A 22,378-nucleotide genomic window follows, 5' to 3' on the forward strand; every position below is an offset into this window, starting at 1 on the left:
AAATAGCCATGTTGTGCTGCAGGAGAGACTGAGGAATTTCGTGGCATCGCTGTTATATATCTTATGGCAGTACTCAAAATATTTTTGTTATGGTCAGACAATGACCCCCTCAAATGAAAATACTGCCATTTTTTTAATGCATATGTGGTACAAATCCTATCAGATATTGTCATGCATGTACCAGCAGATCTGGCAGTGATCTTACAGTATGTATGCATGAAAGTTCTCTCATTTGTGTTGTACAGCTCTGTGACCTCACAATGGCCCCAGAAAGCATCATAGAGAGCTGGAACAAAAATGCTCATCTAAGACAGTGCCAAATTTCTAGGAAAATATTCAGCACCCTAGGCAAGCGATGAACAAAGCAAATGGTTTGTCAAATTTCGCAGATCAACACAACACAACAAGTATAGCGCTTAAGAAATTACTAGCATCACTAGCATGTCTTCATACTGAATTAAATGTAAATGTAGTTCTATTTGTTTTTTATAGTCTGGTCAATAATCACTTCTCTTGTGAGTTTTCCTTTTTTTCTGGTACTCTATGTGCCAGTAAGGATGCTATAGCGACCTAATATAGTGGGAAGATGAAGACCGCTCCACAAGAGTCAAGTCAAGTCAACTTTATTTATAAAGCACTTTACATACAACAGCCGCTGACCAAAGTGCTGAACATAGGCTAAAATAAATTTTAAACAAAAACAAAATAATAAATAAGTAAATAAAATACAATAAATTAAACTAATTAAAACATAGTAAACACAACTAAACAGAGTTAAAACAGAGTAAAATCAACTGCTCACACAGGATCAAACGCCAAACCAAAAAGGTAAGTCTTAAGAGCAGACTTAAAAATGGGCAGTGAGGAGGCCTGTCTAATGTGGATCGGCAGTGAATTCCAGAGCCTTGGAGCCACAACGGAAAAAGCCCTATCCCCCCTGAGCTTTCGCCGAGTCCTAGGCACATCCAGAAGGAGCTGACCAGCTGATCTGAGTGAGCGGGAAGGAGAGTGCATATGCAGCATCTCAGCGAGGTAGGGCGGAGCAAGCCCATTTAAGGACTTAAAGACAAATAAAAGAATCTTAAAATGAACTCTAAGCTGAACAGGCAGCCAGTGCAGTGAGGATAATACAGGGGTAATGTGCTCATTCTTTCGCGTGCCAGTTAAAAGGTGTGCAGCAGCATTTTGCACCAGCTGGAGCCGAGACAGGGTGGACTGGCTAACACCAATATACAACGAATTACAATAGTCCAATCGGGTTGTAATAAAGGCATGGATTACTGTTGTAAATTGATCTTTGGAAAGAATGTTTTTTTATCTTAGCCAAACGTCTTAGCTGAAAAAAACAAGATTTCACCACTGCGCTGATCTGACCATCCAGTCTAAAATCCTCATCTATCCTAAAACCCAAATTTGTAATAACAGGTGTACCATATTGTGCTAGGGGACCCAAATCTACAGGAGCAGAAGTAGAAATAGACCCACTGGTGCCCCCAGGACCAAAAACTATAACCTGTGTCTTATTTTCATTAAAATTTAAGAAGTTCACTGCCATCCCTGACTGTTTCCCCTGACTGTTCTCCTTATCTATCGACCTCCAAAACCCAATTCTGCCTTTATTCCGGAAATTACTGATCTTCTCACAACACTCTGTGCTACTTCTGCCAACATCATAATCTTAGGAGATATAAATATTCATGTTGACAATCCCACAGGTTATCTCACTGCTGATTTCCTTGAGCTGCTAGATTCTCTCAACCTACAACAACATGTTGATGTTCCCACACATTCTAGGGGTCACACTCTTGACTTGGTCATTTCAAACTGTGCCCCAATCAGGAATCTACAGGTATTTGATCTTGGTATTTCAGACCACAAAGTTGTGTCATTGGAGCTGCCCTTTTTCTCCTCCCGTATCAAACCAAAACGACAGATCTACTTCAGAAATCTGAAGAATATCAATGTGGATGCCTTGGCCTTGGACCTTACATTTCTCTCCTCTGACTTTATCAGCTCCCTCTCTGTTGCTGACCTTGTGGATTTTTACAACCAGTCCCTGAGCAGTCTCCTGGACTTCCACGCCCCTTTAACATCTAGGTCCGTCTCATTCTCGTGCTCAGCACCTTGGTATACCTGCGAGCTGCGAAAAATGAAGGCGGCTGGGCGTGTCCTTGAGCGGCGGCTCAAGGCCTCTGGGCTGACTGTCCATAAACAGGCTTACAGAGAACACATGAGAGCGTATGCAGAAGCTCTGAAGGTTGCACGGTCCAAGTTTTATTCCACCATCATCAGAAATGGCTCCAGCAACCCTAAAAAACTTTTTTCAACCATAAATCATCTTGTCAAACCTCCTTTACCTGCCCATTCTGAGACCACTGATGACAGATGCAACATGTATATCAACTTTTTTAAACAAAAAGTTGATAATATCCGTTTACACCTCTCTACCAAGGATATCTTGCCCTTCCCAACTGTTTGACTCATTGTCTGAGACCGTCCATCCTCTTTGCTCTTTCTCTGTTGCCACATGGGAAGAGGTGGAGGATGTCATCAGGAAAATGAAACCGTCTACTAGTTCCCTGGACCCTTTCCCCTCACCCTTGCTGAGGGCCAACATTTCTGCCATCTCTCCACTTATCACCAGGATAATAAATCAGTCCCTCCTGGCTGGCCATATTCCTTCTGCACTAAAAACTGCTGTCATCAGACCTCTACTGAAAAAATCCACCTTGGATCCTGAAGTTCTCTCCAATTATAGGCCCATCTCCAATCTTCCATTTCTCTCCAAAGTCCTGGAAAAAATAGTTGCAGCACAACTTCACGATCATCTCAAACTGAACAATCTGTTTGAAAAGTTTCAGTCTGGTTTTCGCCCTGGCCATAGCACTGAAACAGCCCTGGTCAGGGTCACCAATGATCTTCTGATGACGGCAGATACTGGTTCACCTTCACTACTTATCCTCCTTGACCTGACAGCTGCTTTTGACACAATAGACCATAACATCCTTCTTCACCGCCTGCAATACACTATTGGACTCTCAGGAATTGTTCTAAATTGGTTTACATCATACCTGACTGGCAGAACTGAGCATGTCGCCCTTGGCAGCGCAAAGTCCCACACCCACAACGTCGCCTGTGGTGTTCCACAGGGCTCTGTGCTGGGCCCTATCCTTTTTACTATCTACATGCTCCCCCTTGGAACTGTCATTGGCAGACATGGTTTATCGTTCCATTGCTATGCCGATGACACTCAGCTTTACCTCAGGACTACTCCCACCTCCTCTACTGCTCCTCTGCCAACATCTACATTGTCTACCTGCCTGGAGGAGATAGAGGCTTGGATGAGGCTCAATTTTCTTCAGTTGAACAGATCCAAAACAGAAGCCATCTTAGTTGGTACATCACATCATCTTCGCTCTTCTACCATCACCAGTATTACTTTCTCTGGCCAAAATATTCCTCTTTCCACATCTGTTACTAATTTGGGTGTTAAAATGGACTCCCAACTTACTTTTGACACCCACATCAAATATCTCTGTAAGTCATCTTTTTACCATCTCAAGAACATCGCCAAACTCCGCCCATTACTCACCCTGGCAGATGCAGAGAAGCTCGTCCATGCCTTTGTCTCTTCCAGGCTGGATTACTGTAATGCACTCCTCATTGGGATTCCTGGCAAGAGTATCCAGAGACTCCAGTATATTCAGAACAGCGCTGCCAGGATCCTGATGATGGTGCGAAAGTATGATCACATCACCCCAATCCTGAAAACCCTTCACTGGCTCCCTGTTTCATTCAGAATAGAGTACAAAGTCTCCCTTCTTACCCATCAGTGCATTTATGGACATGCCCCTCTTTATCTACAGGAACTCCTTACCCCCCATAACTCCTTACGTTCCCTCCGCTCTGTACTCACTAACACTCTTCAAGTCCCCAGAACTAAACTCAGCAGCATGGGTGACAGGGCGTTTTCATCGGTGGCGCCGAGGCTGTGGAATGCCCTCCCTGATTACCTGAGAGCCCCACAGTCGACTGAGGCCTTTAAGCGAAACCTAAAAACTCATCTTTTTAGAAAGTCATTTTGTTAAAGTATTTTATAGACTCTTCTGTTCTTTTTTTTATTTTATTATTCTATTTTTACTCTGTAGCACTTTGGGATTGCTAAAATATAAAGTGCAATATAAATAAAATTTATTATTATTATTATTATTATTATCCAAGCTTTCACCTCTTCTAGGCACATAACCAAAGTTTGTATGGAGTAAGCATCCTTGCGTTTGAGGGGTACATAAACCTGAGTATCGTCTGCATAACAATGGAAAGCAATTTTATGCTTTCTAAGAATAGAGCCAAGAGGCAGGAAATACAAAGAAAACAGCAGAGGACCAAGTATGGAGCCTTGCAGAACCCCACGATAGTGAAGCAGAGGAGGATCTAAATTCATCTAGCCTCACTGAAAAAGTTCTTTGAGTCACGTACGATTTAAACCACACCAAGGCAGTACCACGAATGCCCACACAATGCTCCAGACGAGATAATAAAATACTATGATCTATAGCAGGGCTACTCAAATATAAATTTGAAAGGTCCACTTACTAAATTTCCATTCAGTCTGAGGTCCGGAAAAGTGACGATCAAATTCCAAATAGAGAACTCCAAAAAAAGGCAATCCCCAAACTTTAGAACTATACACAAAAAAATGACATGGTAGGCCTTTTAGTGTGAAAGGTGACACCTTCTTTGTGCCACCAGTTGTTTGAACTTGGGCATAAAAGGTGTGAGGGCAAGGCGGAGGCACTGATGTAAATGTTCATTGGTGAGGGTGTTGCGGTATGTGTTTTTCACCATGTTCATAGTGGAAAAGGCAGATTCACAGCAGTACGTTGAGGGAAACATTGTAAGAATCTGAAGGGTCATCTTCTGCAGGAGAGGAACACCTGCCGCAGTAACCATCTTTGTCCAGAAGGTGACAAGGTCACAGTGAGATTCCTGCAGTGCTAGGTTTTCTTGTAGCTCAATTAACTCTGTTTGCAGAGAAGCAGCACTGGCCCATTGGAAGACTTTTGTGGCTTAATTTGAGAATTCTGCAATATTTTTGACAAGAAATGGATTTTCGATGCACAGCAAGACTTGTTTTCCCAAAGGGAAATCTTCAAAGCGAGTTTGGAAATTTTTAATCAGCTTGTCCAGGAATTCAGCATAATTGTGATAGTGATGTTTTCCTGCAGTCTGATCCAAAAGTCTTGGGAAGTGAAGCAGGTCCTGCTGTAAGTCACATTTGAACACCCCCAGCTTCCTCTGGAAAGCACGGACAGCTAACATGAGGTCACACACTGTGCTGTTTTTGCCTTGGAGCTTCATATTAAGGTCATTAAGATGGGAAGTAATGTCCGTTAGAAAAGCAACAATTTCCATTTTCTCGTCATTCTTCATGAAATCCACAAACGGGTTGGCTTTTGCACTCTTCTGATCCAACAGAAATGTCTCCAGCTCTTTCCGCAGTGCCCAAAAACGCTTCAGTACCTTGCCTTTACTAAGCCACCGGACATTGTTGTGAAGGAGCAAATCATCAAATGTTGCATTCACCTCTATTAGAAATGAGCGCAATAAACGATGTTGCAAAGCAGAGGATGCTCTCAGATAATTGACTAGCTTCATGACTGTTGTCATGAATTCTGAGTACCTTTCTCCAAGGCTGGCACACAAAACCATCTGGTGAATTATGCAGTGGTATGCCATGAGGTCAGGGTGGTGAGTTCTCAAGCGTGACACTAATCCCCTCTCTTTCCCAATCATACATGGTGCGCTATCAGTAGCAATGGAAACAACATGCTTCAGGTCTATCGCTCTGTCTCTAAGCATCTGTGTCACTGCTTCATAGATATCATCCCCCCTTGTGTGTCCATGGAGGTTTGTGAGACCCAAAACATCTTCATGAAATTCTCCCTTTTCTTCATCAAAAAATCTGACAAAGACCATGAGTTGTGCATTGTCCGTGATATCTGTGGATTCATCCACAGCCAATGAAATGAATTTGGCTTTTTTTATAGCAGAACTAAGTTGTTCAAGCAAATCATCAGCGAGTATTTCAGCTCGTCTTGCAGCAGTGGAATCAGAACAGGGTATTTGGTTTATTTTCTGGATTATTTCATCCTTTTGAGTCCCTTCAAACAGAGCAGTCACCACTTCACTCATACACTCTTTGACTACTTCAGCATCAGAGAAGGGTTTCTTGTTTTTTCCCAGGACCCATGCTACTCTAAGTGAGGCTTCTGTTGCCCGCTCCTGTTGTGTGGCTGATCTAACTATTACATTGCTTGTAGCTTCATATGATGATTTCAGCTGGTTTATTTTTATGGTCCTTACCTCTGAGTTCTGAGGGTAATTTTGTTCGAAATGTGCATGCTTGGTTTCATAATGGCGTTTCACATTACCACTTTTGATTATTGCTACCGTCTCGTTGCAGATTAAACACATTGGTTTTCTGCTTCCCACGGGGAGCACGAACACATATTTTTCTGTCCACTCACTCTTAAATTCGCGGTTTTCAAAATCAACTTTTCTTTTCTTATCAATGTACTGTCTTGAGCCAGCCATCTTCACTTTCAGTCAGCAAAAAAAAAAATCAGTTATCAAAATTTGCACTGCCTGCGAGTGATGAGACTGCCTGTTCACCGGCCTGACCCAGAGCACGTGACCGGTACATAAATCTGGCTGCCGTGAATGAGCAAGCGAGTATGGGGGGGGGGCGGTGAGTAGTGGGAACGATACTGTTACAACTGGTGTGATTGGACATAGATGAAGCAACCAAACCGAGTAGAAACCTCAAAGATATATCGCGCGGAATCACAATTGCGCACTTCATTGAGAACTCATTTGGATTATGATTACATTTGCATGTTTGTTTTGGCGTCGGTCCAGATTTAACCGTAATTGGGTCCGGATGCGGACCGGAGTCCGCCTATTGAGTACCCCGGATCTATAGTATCAAAAGCAGCTGTTAAATCGAGCAGAACTAAAATCACATAATCCCCTGAGTCTGTTGCCAAAAGGATGTCATTAAAAACCTTCAGTAATGCGGTTTCAGTACTGTGAAGTGGCTTAAAACCAGATTGAAACACTTTGAGCACATCACTTTCATTTAAAAAGGCTTTCAATTGAATATACACACTTCTCTCCAAAATTTTGGACAGAAATGGAAGTGTCCTGTAAATTGAATGTAGAATGCTTAAATGGGTCTGGGTGGTCATTTGGTGTTGGGACTTCACAGGCTTATTTTCTGCAGCATTCTGCCAACTACAGTTATTTTCCTGTGCTCCCTGGTCATCGTTTGTATTTAAACTGGACATTAAGACAATCTACTGCTATACAAATAACAGTTTAGTGTTTACTCACTTTCATGCAACAATGTAACTATTAATAATGTAAAGCATTTTCATTTACTTTCATGTATGAAAATGTGCTATATACTGTAAATAAATGTTGTTGTTGTCATTTAGGTGTAGTTGTTGTTTTATTAAAATTAGGCAGCTCAGTAATCTCCAAACTCCTATGTGAAAATGTCTAATTCAGAAAAAGCAGCTAAATCATCACAGCAGCTTTGCAACTGAGGCTACCATTTTTTCTTCTCTGCTCTGGTCCTATTTGGAAAGTACTTTGTTCACTCCATGCCCACACTCCAGCTCACTTTCTCTCTCTCCAGTTCGACAGTTTTGCAACAAAAATTGAAATAAACATTTTAATATGCCAAACTGATTTAATCCTGTCTAACTGTGAATAAATATACAGATTAGACTGCATCTTCATTAATGCCTATATTTTACTCCATTATATTTACTCCATACACTGCCTCTGACATTTTTAGCAGAGAAGCACAAATCCAAGAAATAAACAGGTATGTAAAAGTTTAATTTTTATATGCCACCGAAAACAATTTGGGGAGAAAAAAAAAACTTTTGTATGCCTACAAAAATCATACAGACAGAACTTTTTAGCAGTATGCAGTGGTTGAGCGTGCATGTGTAGAATCTTTCTCATAGCTCTCTAGCCCATCTTGTGAATGGAAAAGATACTGCAATGAAAAAATACATGAAGAACACATTCATTTTCAGCCTGAGTCCTACGCGTTCAACTGGGCACACCTTGACTATACCAAGGTAATGGCAAATATCGCCAACAACAGCACTTTCATATGATTTTACAGTGATCTTTAAAATTGACTTTTAGAACTGGATTTTATCTTTACCCATATAATTTGTCCTGATTTGGATAGTAACTGGACTTGTACCAGCTCTGGCAACAATCCTTTCTGCATTCCCACAGAGTATTAACACTAGAATTCCTGAAGCTTACGATGTTTTTTTTTTTTTTTTTTTTTTTAATTGTCCCTGACCGCCTTAAATTTTCCTTACATACGCCAAGAAGTTCTTAGCTCCTTATCACTGTGCTAATAGCATACTTTTCTTTTGCAAATGTATGGATTAGTGGAATGCAGCCTGTTACCACCCATCGCCCCCATTCGGTCAGATGAAGGCATCACCTTGCTGCAATCCTCATACTTGAAGTCTGTGTTGAAGTGTTTACCTGGTGAGGAGTTTGGAAGGAATTATTTAGTTAATGAAATACCATGATTTTAAATACATACATTTCATGTGTGTTCCGTGCCTACTATGATCTGTGCAAATATAGAATGACAGAGAAAATACAAGGTAAGAAATGCTGAACGCACAGCTAAAACAGAAAATGTTTTCATATTACAAGTAATAACGACATAATGTTGACGTGAAGTGTAGAATGTGTGAAGACTGAAGCCCAAATATCCAGTAAACACTTTCACAAAAGGTGTAACAAAACCGAAGAAAGAAATTGCTCAATTGACATGTTGCTGAAGCACAACTATCCATTGATACAAAGTAAAAGACTTTCACATACGTGTGTGTTTGCACGTTTCATTTTCAACCAGCTGTCAGAGTGGTAATGCTGTTCCATCTCAGATCTGTGCAAGTGGCACAATGGAAAAGCTACTGCTTAGGAACCTCGAGATAACAGGTTCAAATCTCGTGTCGTCCCCACATTTAGCACTCTGAATAGCAATCTGATATTATTGTTATCATATAATAAAAACATAGATTTGATTGAAGTCTGCAACATCCTGTGTAAATTTATGGCACTTGCAAAAGATAGTACTGAAGGGATAAAAGCAGACGTACAAACACAATATGGTGGATGTTACTTTTCCTCGCACATAGACATACACACAACATGTCATTTGAATATTTTTTTTCCAGTTTTATTCAGCTGTGAGGGCTGCAGCAGGGTGATGCCTTAATCTGACTGGATTTGGGGGGGCGGGGTGTAGCAGGCTGCATTCTGCTAATTCACACATTTGCAAAACAAGAGCATGCTATTAGGGCATTGTACTTAATCTTTGTTGCACTCTATCCACAGAGGTATGTGAAGAACTGCACTTTATTTAATTTTTTCCCCTAAATTGTTCATTTATAATTAAGCCAAAACTGGTACATTAAACTCAATACCGCCTTACACTATTACCTTTTCTTGTGACAATCTTTGAGCTGGAGTAACTTGACAACTTTGGAGAAAATTGGTTTTCACGGCTGTTGAAGGAACTGGCTTTCTGACAACTGAAGCTCCAGTAGCCTTTGAGGAAGTAAATGGAGACAAAATTTATTTAGTGCCTTTTTGAAAAAAAAAAAAAAGAAAAAAAAAAAAAAGAACACACACCACAATCCAAAACTTTTCACCCCATACCAGAATGATGCTAACAAAAATATACTGGGCTTTACATTTTCTTTAAACCAACTATATGCATTGCTAACTACAAAAATTAAAAAGTGTTAGAAGTGATCTCACCTGTGGTACAGGTGTTCTGATTATAGGGGTGCTGGTAGCAACTGCAGGTCTTATAAGTCCCACACCCTGAGCCTGTGCTTGAGCTAATGCTTGCTGTGATACCAACATCAGCTGTCCATTGTCACTTCTGATGAGTACCATTCCTGAATAGCATGAATAATGTAAACAAAATCATCTTCATGTTCAACATTATAGTAAATATCAAATACAAAAACATTTCCTTCACACATACAATTATTTGCCTACATAAGTAACTTTAAGTACTTCGGATTAAACAAATACTAGTTAGCTTACTCTAGTTATCAGTGAACAGCAGTTTACAGATTGATTCAACTATTTAAATAAGCAACATTTTCTGTTTGTTTATTAGAAAATAGCTATAATTGTATTTACACGTTTCCTTAAAATCACACCACTTTTTAAATTAAAAAAATAACATGCACATTTAATGTTACATGCACTTTTAATATACAGTGCATCCGGAATGTATTCACAGCGCATCACTTTTTCCACATTGTTACAGCCATATTCCAAAATAGATTAAATTCATTTTTTTTTCCTCACAATTCTACACACAACACCCCATAATGACAATGTAAAAAAAAAGTTTACTTGAGGTTTTTGCAAATTTATTAAAATAAAAAAAACTGAGAAATCACATGTATATAAGTATTCACAGCCTTTGCTCAATACTTTGTCGATGCAACTTTGGCAGCAAATACAGCCTCAAGTCTTTTTGAATATGATGCCACAAGCTTGGCACACCTATCCTTGGCCAGTTTCGCCCATTCCTCTTTGAAGCACCTCTCAAGCGTCATCAGGTTGGATGGGAAGCGTCGGTGCACAGCCATTTTAAAATCTCTCCAGAGATGTTCAATCGGATTCAAGTCTGGGCTCTGGCTGGGCCACTCAAGGACATTCACAGAGTTGTCCTGAAGCCACTCCTTTGATATCTTGGCTGTGTGCTTAGGGTCGTTGTCCTGCTGAAAGATGAACTGTCGCCCCAGTCTGAGATCAAGAGCGCTCTGGAACAGGTTTTCATCCAGGATGTCTCTGTACATTGCTGCAGTCATCTTTCCCTTTATCCTGACTAGTCTCCCAGTTCCTGCCGCTGAAAAACAGCCCCACAGCATGATGCTGCCACCATCATGCTTCACTGTAGGGATGGTATTGGCCTGGTGATGAGCGGTGCCAGGTTTCCTCCAAACATGACGCCTGGCATTCACACCAAAGAGTTCAATCTTTGTCTCATCAGACCAGAGAATTTTCCTTGTCATGGTCTGAGAGTCCTTCAGGTGCCTTTTGGCAAACTCCAGGCAGGCTGCCATGTGCCTTTTACTAAGGAGTGGCTTCCGTCTGGCCACTCTACCATACAGGCCTGATTGGTGGATTGCTGCAGAGATGGTTGTCCTTCTGGACCTCTGGAGCTCTGACAGAGTGACCATCGGGTTCTTGGTCACCTCCCTGACTTAGGCCCTTCTCCCCCGATTGCTCAGTTTAGATGGCCGGCCAGCTCTAGGAAGAGTCCTGGTGGTTTCGAACTTCTTACACTTACGGATGATGGAGGCCACTGTGCTCATTGGGACCTTCAAAGCAGCAGAAATTTTTCTGTAACCTTCCCCAGATTTGTGCCTCGAGATAATCCTGTCTCGGGGGTCTACAGACAATTCCTTTGACTTCATGCTTGGTTTGTGCTCTGACATGAACTGTCAACTGTGGGACCTTATATAGACAGGTGTGTGCCTTTCCAAATCATGTCCAATCAACTGAATGTACCACAGGTGAACTCCAATTAAGCTGCAGAAACATCTCAAGGATGATCAGGGGAAACAGGATGCACCTGAGCTCAATTTTGAGCTTCATGGCAAAGGCTGTGAATACTTATGTACATGTGCTTTCTCAATTTTTTTATTTTTAATAAATTTACAAAAATCTCAAGTAAACTTTTTTCACATTGTCATTATGGAGTGTTGTGTGTGGAATTCTGAGAAAAAATATGAATTTAATCCATTTTGGAATAAGGCTGTAACATAAAAAAATGTGGAAAAAGTGAATACTGTGAATACTTTTCGGATGCACTGTATTTTTATATACCTGAGCCATGCCAGGCAAGCAAAATACGTTAAAATTAAAACAAAGAAACAAACAGTAGTTCTGCAATGACACGAAAACTTAAGATCATCAAGCATATTTTAGTTTTAAGTTAGAGGTATTTTAATTTAACACTAGAAGCTACATTTTCTACAATTTTTATAACATTTTGAAGAAGTAATTATGGATTTAAAAATTTTCCTTTATAAATAAAAATAAATTGAGATAGATATATAAATAGTCAGTCAGTTTCCAACCCACTATATCCTAACACAGGGTCACGGGGGTCTGCTGGAGCCAATCCCAGCCAACACAGGGTGCAAGGCAGGAACAAATCCCCAGGCAGGGCACCAGCCCACCGCAGTATATATTAATATATATTTTTACGTATTACAAATCACAGAGCACTGGTCTAGGATTATTAGTAAAATAGGTCAATAAGGATGAGTGTTGGTCACATAGCCCTGAAGAGTTTTTTTTTTTTTTATTATTATTATTACGTACTGTGAATGGGGAGCGGTACAAATAAATCATTGGATGGGAGTCAGTCCTGCATTAATCTCTCGGGTGTGCCAACTGATCTGAAGCATTAAAAAAATTCTATGAGCTTTCAGAGACACCAAGCTTGGTATTTAATACAGTAATGCCAAACTACTTTAAGAAATGTCCCGATAGACTCCTACTATACTATGAGTGTTCTAAGTGTTATGGAGGCAACATTAGGAAGGAAAAAAAAACCTGCACCTAAATATAAATATTTATACAGTATCTTTTGTAAAATACCAAAAACCTTAATGATATTCGTTGCTGTGTTTGCCAACTTCTTTTTCAGTAAATGCAATAGATGAACAATCACTCTTATTCATGACATCACTCTCCTACACAAGCATGTGTGAATTACAGCATAATGCTTCTGCCCTGGACATGGAGACATTACATTCTAACACCACTGTGAGCTTTTATGACTTTCACTATGCAAATCTGAATGAACTGTAGATTTGTCAAACACTAAAATTAACTTTTAATTATATCTGAACAAGTTAATTAGTCTTTCACATTGCTGGAGAACCAAAGATGTTACACTGACAAAGAACAGAAAGTGAAGTTAAACTTTACAATCCAAAGCTGCCCAAACTGTCTGTTGCTGTAATCAGGGCTGTGGAGTCGGAGACGGAAATAATTATTGGGTTACGGGAGTCTAAGTCATTAAAAATGTACTGACTCCAACTAAAAGTAAATTGCAATGTGTGTTAAAAATTCCAATTTCAACTACACCAATTCAAATAATCTAGTTATTCTCCTAGCCTTTTCACACAAATTTATAAACAGGTTTTATTTTTAAGTTTTGTCTTTTGTTTATTGTTACTCAATGTTCTTGTTTAATATATAAAATAAAAGCGCCACAATAGCACTCCTACATACTTTAAACTTGTGCTTTAACAGGTTAGGGTGCTAAAAAGTAACCTGATGATTCGCATTGAAAGTGATAAAAAAAATGTATATCTTGCCTGTGGTGTGCTTTAAATCAACACAGTAACTATGCTACCGTTCAAAGGTTTGGGTTTACTCAGAAATTTTCATATTTTTGATTGATATTCAGGGTTGGCACGGTGGCACAGTGGTAGCGCTGCTGTCTTGCAGTAAGGAGACCTGGGTTTGCTTCCCAGGTCCTCCCTGCATGGAGTTTGCATGTTCTCCCCGTGACTGCGCGGGTTTCTTCCCACAGTCCAAAGACATGCAGGTTAGGTGCACTGGCAATCCTAAATTGTCCCTAGTGTGTGCTTGGTGCGTGGGTGGGTGTGTGTGTGTGCCCTGCGGTGGGCTGGCACCCTGCCTTGCGCCCTGTGCTGGCTGGAATTGGCTCCAGAGAGATAGATAGATAGATAGATACTTTATTAATCCCAAGGGGAAATTCACATACTCCAGCAGCAGCATACTGATACAAAAAACAATATTAAAGATTGACAACAATGCAGGTAAAAACAGACAATTACTTTGTATAATGTTAACGTTTACCCCCCCCCCCCGGGTGGAATTGAAGAGTCGCATAGTTTGGGGGAAGAACGATCTTCTCAGTCTGTCAGTGGAGCAGGACAGTGACAGCAGTCTGTCGCTGAAGCTGCTCTTCTGTCTGGAGATGACACTGTTTAGTGGATGCAGTGGATTCTCCATAATTGATAGGAGCCTGCTGAGCGCCCGTCACTCTGCCACAGATGTCAAGCTGTCCAGCTCCATGCCAACAATAGAGCCTGCCTTCCTCACCAGGTTGTCCAGGCGTGAGTTGTCCTTCTTCTTAATGCTGCCTCCCCTGCACACCACCACGTAGAAGAGGTTGCTCGCCACAACCGTCTGATAGAACAGCTGCAGCATCTTATTGCAGATGTTGAAGGACGCCAGCCTTCTAAGGAAGTATAACCGGCTCTGTCCTTTCTTACACAGAGCATCAGTATTGGCAGTCCAGTCTAATTTATCATCCAGCTGCACTCCCAGGTATTTATAGGTCTGCACCATCTGCACACAGTCACCTCTGATAATCACGGGGTCCATGAGGGGTCTGGGCCTCCTAAAATCCACCACCAGCTCCTTGGTTTTGCTGGTGTTCAGGTGTAGGTGGTTTGAGTCGCACCATTTAACAAAGTCCCTATACTCCTCCTCCTCCTGCCCACTCCTGATGCAGCCCACGATAGCAGTGTCGTCAGCAAACTTTTGCACGTGGCAGGACTCCGAGTTGTATTGGAAGTCCGATGTATATAGGCTGAACAAGACCGGAGAAAGTACAGTCCCCTGTGGCACTCCTGTGTTGCTGACCACAACGTCAGACGTGCAGTTCCCAAGACACACATACTGAGGTCTGTCTTTAAGATAGTCCACGATCCATGCCACCAGGTATGAATCTACTCCCCTCTCTGTCAGCTTGTCCCTAAGGAGCAGAGGTTGGATGGTGTTGAAGGCGCTACAGAAGTCTAGAAACATAATTCTTACAGCATCACTGCCTCTGTCCAAGTGGGAGAGGGATCGGTGTAGCATATAGATGATGGCATCCTCCGCTCCCACCTTCTCCTCCAGCAGACCCCTGTGACCCTGTGTTAGAATATAGCGGGTTGGACAATGACTGACTTGACTGATTGATATTCATACATTTTTTATCTAGATACCGTTAAACTTATAGAAGCATAGCCATGGCATTACTTCCAGGTGTAATGTCCATTACTACTTGACATAACTGTTTTTTTTAATTTATTGTTTACATATGGCTACCAAAGTATCTTCAGTTCCTTGGCAGTCTGTCACATGGAATAAACGGTCATTCTGCAAAAACACCAATCATCTAAGATGTTTTTTTGAGAAAGCCATTTTTGAAACCAGAACTCAACTTTAGTTTTATTTTAAATCAATTTAATGGGTGACCCAAACTTTTGACAGGTACCGTATATTGGCTTAATATACATATAGAGGAGTCAGATGTACTATAAATTGAGGAGTCTGGAGTTGGTTTTGTCTACCAACTCCACAGTCTTGGATAGTGCATGGAAAGTATAGTAAACTCTCTGCTACTGACCTCCACTACTCGAACATTGTCAAAACAGACTGTCAGCAGAGCGCCAGTGCCAAAACTATCAACATCTGCCTTACAAAATAACAAGCTGCACTGCCTTGGTTGTTCTAAGGCCCACCTTCCTTACAGCTAGCTACGCTTGAGCTATTCACCATGGACACTGGTAAATATTCCTGTCAAAAATCTAAACTATTACCACGATCAGACACATATTTTTTGTGGTTACAAAACTGAACACCCACAGATTAATCACCGATTAATCAAAAATTTTAACAATACACACCTGCTACATGCACTGATAAAAAAAAATATATAACTGCATGACTTAACAGAAATTACTAAAGTATATTACACTGGACAATAAAATGTTTTTAAACACTTTTACTAAACACAGTATTCTTATACATGTTATAATGCAAATATTTAATCTCTCCTCCTTGGCCAGAAAGTCTTTAATCTTTTAAGAAATATGTTTATTTTCTTTAAAGCTCTGGTCATTACAGAGCTGCTGGGGGCTCTTGTGGAAGAGAAAAACTATGCAGACATGGTGAGAATGTTTAAATTCCACAGTCAATGAGCAGGCACAGGATATCTATACAGTGAGGAATTCGGTTTTTTTTTTCTATTTTGAATGCTTGTTTGTTTTAAAATTGTTTTGAATGGGTATAGTTCAATTTTCCACAAAACACTTTAATGAAATGAACAGTGTGTTCTCTGCATACATAATACAACCAAAGTATGGTAAATATCATCAACTTGTTTATAAGGCTGAAGCTAATAATTGTTATAGTATACTTACAAACAGAATTTTATTTTCTAATATGTCTTTTATTCTTATGTGCCTAACATATTTACAATATGTTGATTATGGTTTGTCCTTCTAGAAATTTTTATTTGCAGCAGGAGTACAAATAAGAGTTAAATACACAGTACGGTACATATTTGCATCTTGCACAATAAATTATGAATAACATTTGCACAAACCTGTACAGCAAAATATCAAAAATATGTATTGACTGATGGAAATAATCTGTAATGCTATACAGGCTGATATACTCTCATCAGATTACCCAATGGAATGCTATCCTCACTAACTTCTCGAACCTAATTATGCGTTAGGTTTGCTAAACTCTCCAAATTCATATATGCGCCCTTACCTTGAGGGATCTGAAAATTCGCAGGCAGTTGTATAGTTGTGGTCTGTGTGGGTCTGGGCGTCCCGTTCTGTACGGATGTTGCAAATCTGGGTACAGTTATGACTGGATTTCTACCAGGGGTCTGATTGACCGTGCCCACTCTTGTGGCTGGCGCCGTAGATGCGGCAGGAAGCAAAACAGACGTAAGGCTGAGGGTCGGCGTATTCGTCCCGGCTTTACTGGCAGAAAGGTGATGGGTGTTCTTGATACTTGTGACAGAGGTACTGGGGACATTTAGAAGCTGACTGTTGGCCATTGAAACCGCAGGCGGTGTTTCGATGGAGGGCAGACATGGAGACACATCCGAAATACTATCTTCTAGTTCTGGACCCATCGACAAGGGCTGTGGATTGTCAAGGGCTCCACTTTCAGACTTGTCCTTTCCAGGATCCCGCTCTTTGAACTCAGGAGGTTGCGCATCACCGTGTGCAGTCCCAACTTCTCCGTCCCGCTGTTGGTTGCCCTCTGCTGTAGAAGTCGAATTGGCGATTTCGATATAGATTGGGTTTGCTGAACAAGAGCTCATGATAAGCACGCTTTCAAACACACTTCATAAGCAAGAGCTTAAAAGCTAAAAAATAAATAAATAAAACGATAGTCATGTATTTAAACAAATAAACGAATTAGCCCTCAATTAATTTATTGGAAATTAATATAAATATTTCCGTATAGCTACGAAACAACAATAGGGACATACTCGTCATTCAGATATGACTTCTACCTTGGCTCTTAAACACATGGTAAACGGAAACAAACAACGTTTTAAAGAAGTCAGAGCCGTAAAGTTTTAAGAGAAATTATCCATACCTCAGCTCAATAAACTTTCGAGTGTAATATTTTTGTTGTTTCTTTTTTTTTTTTTCTTTTTCTTTTTTTTAGTCTTGCTACAGCCCGTAGCCACAGACATGTTTATATAGCCATGTGGAGAAAGCGTAGCCTCGCGGTAGTATTGACTTGAAGATGCGCGAATGATATTACTGCATCTTCATTGGCTAACAGCGACGCTTCTCTTTTTACGTCACGGAGAGGCCAGCCTTCGAGAAACGCAAGAACCTGGAGGTACTTTTAACTTCTCCATCTGTTTCGTCAGGTCATTTTTTTTTTGTCCAAAAGCAGCCAAGTGTAAACTCGAATTCAGCAATATTTCATAAAGTTAATTAATTTGTCGTTGATTGTTTAAGGAATTGGTTTACAGTTACTCAGATATGTTATTGAACGCTTGTTTTAGATGTGCTTCATTAAAAATGGTGAAGATTAGGGCAGGATTAAACTTGCTGCGGAGGCACGGTGGCGCAGTGTGTAGCGCTGCTGCCTCGCAGTTGGGAGACCTGGGGACCCGGGTTCGCTTCCCGGGTCCTCCCTGCGTGGAGTTTGCATGTTCTCCCCGTGTCTGCGTGGGTTCCCTCCGGGCGCTCCGGTTTCCTCCCACAGTCCAAAGACATGCAGGTTAGGTGGATTGGCGATTCTAAATTGGCCCTAGTGTGTGCTTGGTGTGTTTGTGTGTGTCCTGCGGTGGGTTGGCACCCTGCCCGGGATTGGTTCCTGCTTTGTGCCCTGTGTTGGCTGGGATTGGCTCCAGCAGACCCCTGTGTTCGGATTCAGCGGGTTGGAAAATGGATGGATGGATGGATAAACTTGCTGCATAAATATATCATTCATCTAATATCTTTCTTTTTATCGTAGATCTTCAGCGTGGTATTGTTATTCAATTATGTTTACTTCTGGTGTAAGTCGCTTTGTATAAAAACGTCTGCGAAGAAAATAAATGTAAATGTATTAATAGATGAGGAGACGTGATTATATGTCTCATATCAGAAATAGAGGGTCACACATGTAAAGTTCTTAACTACATTATTAACATCCTCCAAAACACTTCCGTTTTCCATTTTTCTGTTTAATTTTACAATCCCCTACATCCGCTTCTTTTCATTCACCACAATGTCCATCCATCCATTGATTTTTCTAATTTTGTATCCAGTGCAGAGTCACTAGGATGATTCGGTGGCTCTTCTGGGTGCACTGCCTTCAACCTAGAAGCTGAACTTGGAAAAGGTGTCAAACCCAGGACACACATACTGTAAACACCCGCAAACTTCTCCAGTTAGAGTTGCCAGTTAACACAATGCCCACATGTTTAGGGACTTAGAGGAGAAAAACACACATGTAAACTCCCTACAAGTAGCACGTTAGACTGTTTTTTGAACTCGGGACTAGAGCAGCAAGGCCCCAGTACTAACCATTGTATCATAGTAAATCCCTCAATTAACACTAGGAGTTGTTAAAATTAGTGTTATTGTTCACAATTAGTAAAGAAATGCCAATAATACTTTTTTTAAACTGATTTTCAATTTTTGCCCATCTCCAAATAAAAGAAAACTGCTTTTGCAAACTATGCCATTCCGATCAAAATAAGTTCACACATTTTATTTCAAATGTTGAGTGAGTTACTTTGAATGCTATACAATTAATAGAGTGCCATCAACAAATAACATCAGATACATAGATTTTTAAATGTGTTATCTATCAGTGATGTTAATTAATGCATGTGTTCAAAAATACTGAACATTGTGTTTTGGTTAACTACTGCAGTTTTAAAATATGCCCAGTCTTCCCACTTAATTAACATGCTTTATAGATCCTTTTTTTTTGGATGGACAGAACAGCAAAAACATGGCTAGTCTTTTTAAATCTATAGTATAGTACAGTATCCAAGACATTCATTGCAGTATGCATTTTTTATTACTGCCTCTTAAAGACATTTAAAATTGTTTAAATTTAATTCAATCAAAGCAACTATAGTAACAAAGTTCTATTATCTTATGCAATGGACTGGCACCCCATTCAGAGCAGCCACTGTCACAAACCTCATACTGCTCCAGTGTGGTGCTGAGGTGTCACCCGTTGCACGACTGCACTCAGGTCCCAATCTGGGTGGTTTGCCATGTGGTGGATATGGCAACACACTGTAATCAATGCATGCTCCCAACCTCCTCCTCTTCCTGTCCCATGCCATGCACACAAATTCCATTAAGTCACTTGTTAATATAATTTCTTTCGAGGAGTATAATGTTTAAATGTGTGGTATACCGGGTCCGCGGCTTCAAAAGAAAAGGGGCCAGGTTTTAAATCCATAAAGCCTTGTCACTCTCCGTGGGAGCAATTGCACGGCCATGGGGAGTTAATTGGAGTAGTTGGAGTGAGTCACAACAGCACGTGTGGGTGCGATCGTTCACAATTGCTTCATTGGCTTCCTGCGGCATGTGATTAAGGCGCTGCGCCCACGGAGGTGTGTGTGTGTGGATATATACAGGCCGGCACAAAGGAAACGGGGATGGATTGAGAAACCGGGATGTATCAAGGAAAAGAGAAAGAAAAAAAGGAGGTTAAAGGACATGACAGAGCACTCTTAGCAGGAGGATTTGGCCACCTGTAAGGGGGAGACAGCACGAGCTGGGGCCCCGCAAAGGAGCGTTTGGCTGTGGCGCTCTAGGGGCTAGTTAGCCCCACTGAATATTCGGTTGGAGTGGGGTGAGCAAGGCAGGTGTCCTCTCGATGGATATGAGGAGTGACTACGTGAGCACGAAGGAAGAAGGGAGGAGAGCCGACCTCGGACGGTCTGGCAGTGATGCCTGCAGGCAGCCAAGACGGAGGTCGGCCGAAAGGAGCTCATGGCTGTTGGGTCTCCGCCGGCTGCAGGAGCAATGGGTGAGCCAGGTAGAATGAGAGAGACTGCATTTTAACTTCGGATTTTAACCTCGGATTTTAACGGTTTTATTAAATTTTATTCTCACTCCTTTGGATTTTATGGATTTATATATGTACTTTGAACACTGCACATTATTTTGGACACTTTGTTTTTGTTTTCGGTTTTAATAAAGCACTTTGGTACTTTTACACTATCCTCTGGCTTCATTAGAGAGTTGTCCTCATTTGTCAGCTCATCTCGGCGACATTACCGACAGTGTTGGGTTCAAGAGTTCCCAGCAGTTGGATGGGAGCGTGGAGCGAACCCACATCATCACAAAATGTATTAAGTTACTTATTTAAAATGTACATTTTATCTGAAGGTATTATTACATCTTTTCTAGATGAGAAGCATTAAGCATGTGCAATGGGAACTCTTTTTGTATAGAAGACAGTGAAAGGCACAAGGTTACATACTTTATCCAGTATATTTTGACCTCAGTTGGATAACCAGGAAGTTGGCAGCAAAGGTCTGAACCAAGTTGTGCAAAATTTACTTCCCAGACATACATTATCTTTTTTATAACACCGAGATGCCTTCCTGCATTCCCCAAGTCAGTAAGCACACTACTGTACATTTGGATTGACAAACAGAAGAGCAGCATACAAAATAGCACATACAAAAGTGGTAAACAGCCCCTCCAACACTGCTCCGAAGCAAACAATGAAGTAAAGTTAGCCATATATATTTTAGGAGGTAAGCCAGGGCATGAAACTGTACATTAAGAGTATATATTGTGTTCAGCTCACTCCCCCATGTTAATTATTAAAAGTTCTGTGCTTGAAAAAGAAATGAGTGAAAAGGCTGTCCACAGTATTGCTAAGTATATTAATTATTTATGTCTAAGATGTCAAAATAAATTTCACCCTTTTTGAAAGAATTTTAGTTTTACTTTGTTCTTGAATGATGGATTTTAAAAACAGTTAAAAGACATGGATATTTTGTTCTATATTGTGTTGTTATTTTCTTAGCTTTAAGTCACAAAAAGAAAAGAAAGGCAAGCAAAGGATGAACCAACCAACAATTGTAAATATAAATATATACATATATCAAATTAGATTATATAAACTTTATTACTCCCAAAAGGAAATGCATACAGCAGCAGAAACATAGAAACACACATACAGACTCATAGGACAAATAATACAGCAAATCAATTAATCAATGTGTAAATAAAAATAAATAAATGTATATTGTTCAGATATTTTCAACATGGCATTTCAAAATTTAACAAGTTCTGATAACTGTGGACTGAAGAAAAACCCAGAGTCACTTCTTAGCACACCGTGGTTGGAATTAGCCTGTTGCTAAAAGTGCTCCAAGAGAGCGCCTCCTGGAGGGGATGGAGGGGATTTTTCATGAGGGCATCCAATTTTGCTGTTTTAACTGTTTTAGGATCAGCTTCACAAAGGTCTTCATAATGTCTGAAGTAAGAGCAACTGGTCTGAAGTTTTTGAGATCACTGGAATGACCTTTCTTTGGAACTGGGACCACACAGGATGTTTTACACAGATGGGGAACCTTCTACAAATTCAGGGAAAGGGAGAACAGGTACTGTAATACCCTGCAGAGCTGACTGATACCCTGGGGCTGATTCCATCCAGCCCTAAAGCCTTGTTTATGCAGAGATTTCCCAGCACTGTCCTCACTTCATCAGTAGAGACACAAAGACCAGAAAGTGGACAGGAGTTGAAAACCACAGTTGTGATGTCATTGGTGGGGAAGGTTGTGCGGGATGCAGATGGGATTTTTGAAGTTCCTCAGCTCACTCACAGAGCCCTGCAGTGTTTTTTTTTGGGGGGTAGGGTTGGTACAGGAATCAGTCAAACCTGTTGAAGAACCAGTTGTTTAATAGCCCTGCTCTTGTTCTCTCCATCACTATGTTTTACAGTATGCTTGTAACCAGTAATAGTCCTC

At 40.7% G+C, this 22,378-nt stretch overlaps 1 protein-coding gene across 2 annotated transcripts in view; it reads right to left on the bottom strand.

Annotated features, from left to right (window-relative positions):
* LOC114653365 (transcription initiation factor TFIID subunit 4-like) overlaps positions 1-17,322 on the bottom strand; it is a 333,979-nt gene extending 316,657 nt beyond the window's left edge. For both annotated transcript variants that reach the window (XM_028803639.2, XM_028803638.2), the window contains exons 1-3: positions 16,678-17,322; positions 9,874-10,016; positions 9,553-9,660 (exon numbers count right to left, since the gene is read on the bottom strand). In XM_028803639.2, coding sequence (XP_028659472.2) covers positions 9,553-9,660; positions 9,874-10,016; positions 16,678-17,242 — 816 coding nt within the window. In that variant the 5' untranslated portion in view covers positions 17,243-17,322. The remainder of the gene's footprint in view (positions 1-9,552; positions 9,661-9,873; positions 10,017-16,677) is intronic.
* Positions 17,323-22,378: the final 5,056 nt, after the last annotated feature.

Source organism: Erpetoichthys calabaricus, chromosome 6, assembly GCF_900747795.2.
Source record: "Erpetoichthys calabaricus chromosome 6, fErpCal1.3, whole genome shotgun sequence".
Lineage (NCBI taxonomy): Eukaryota > Metazoa > Chordata > Cladistia > Polypteriformes > Polypteridae > Erpetoichthys > Erpetoichthys calabaricus.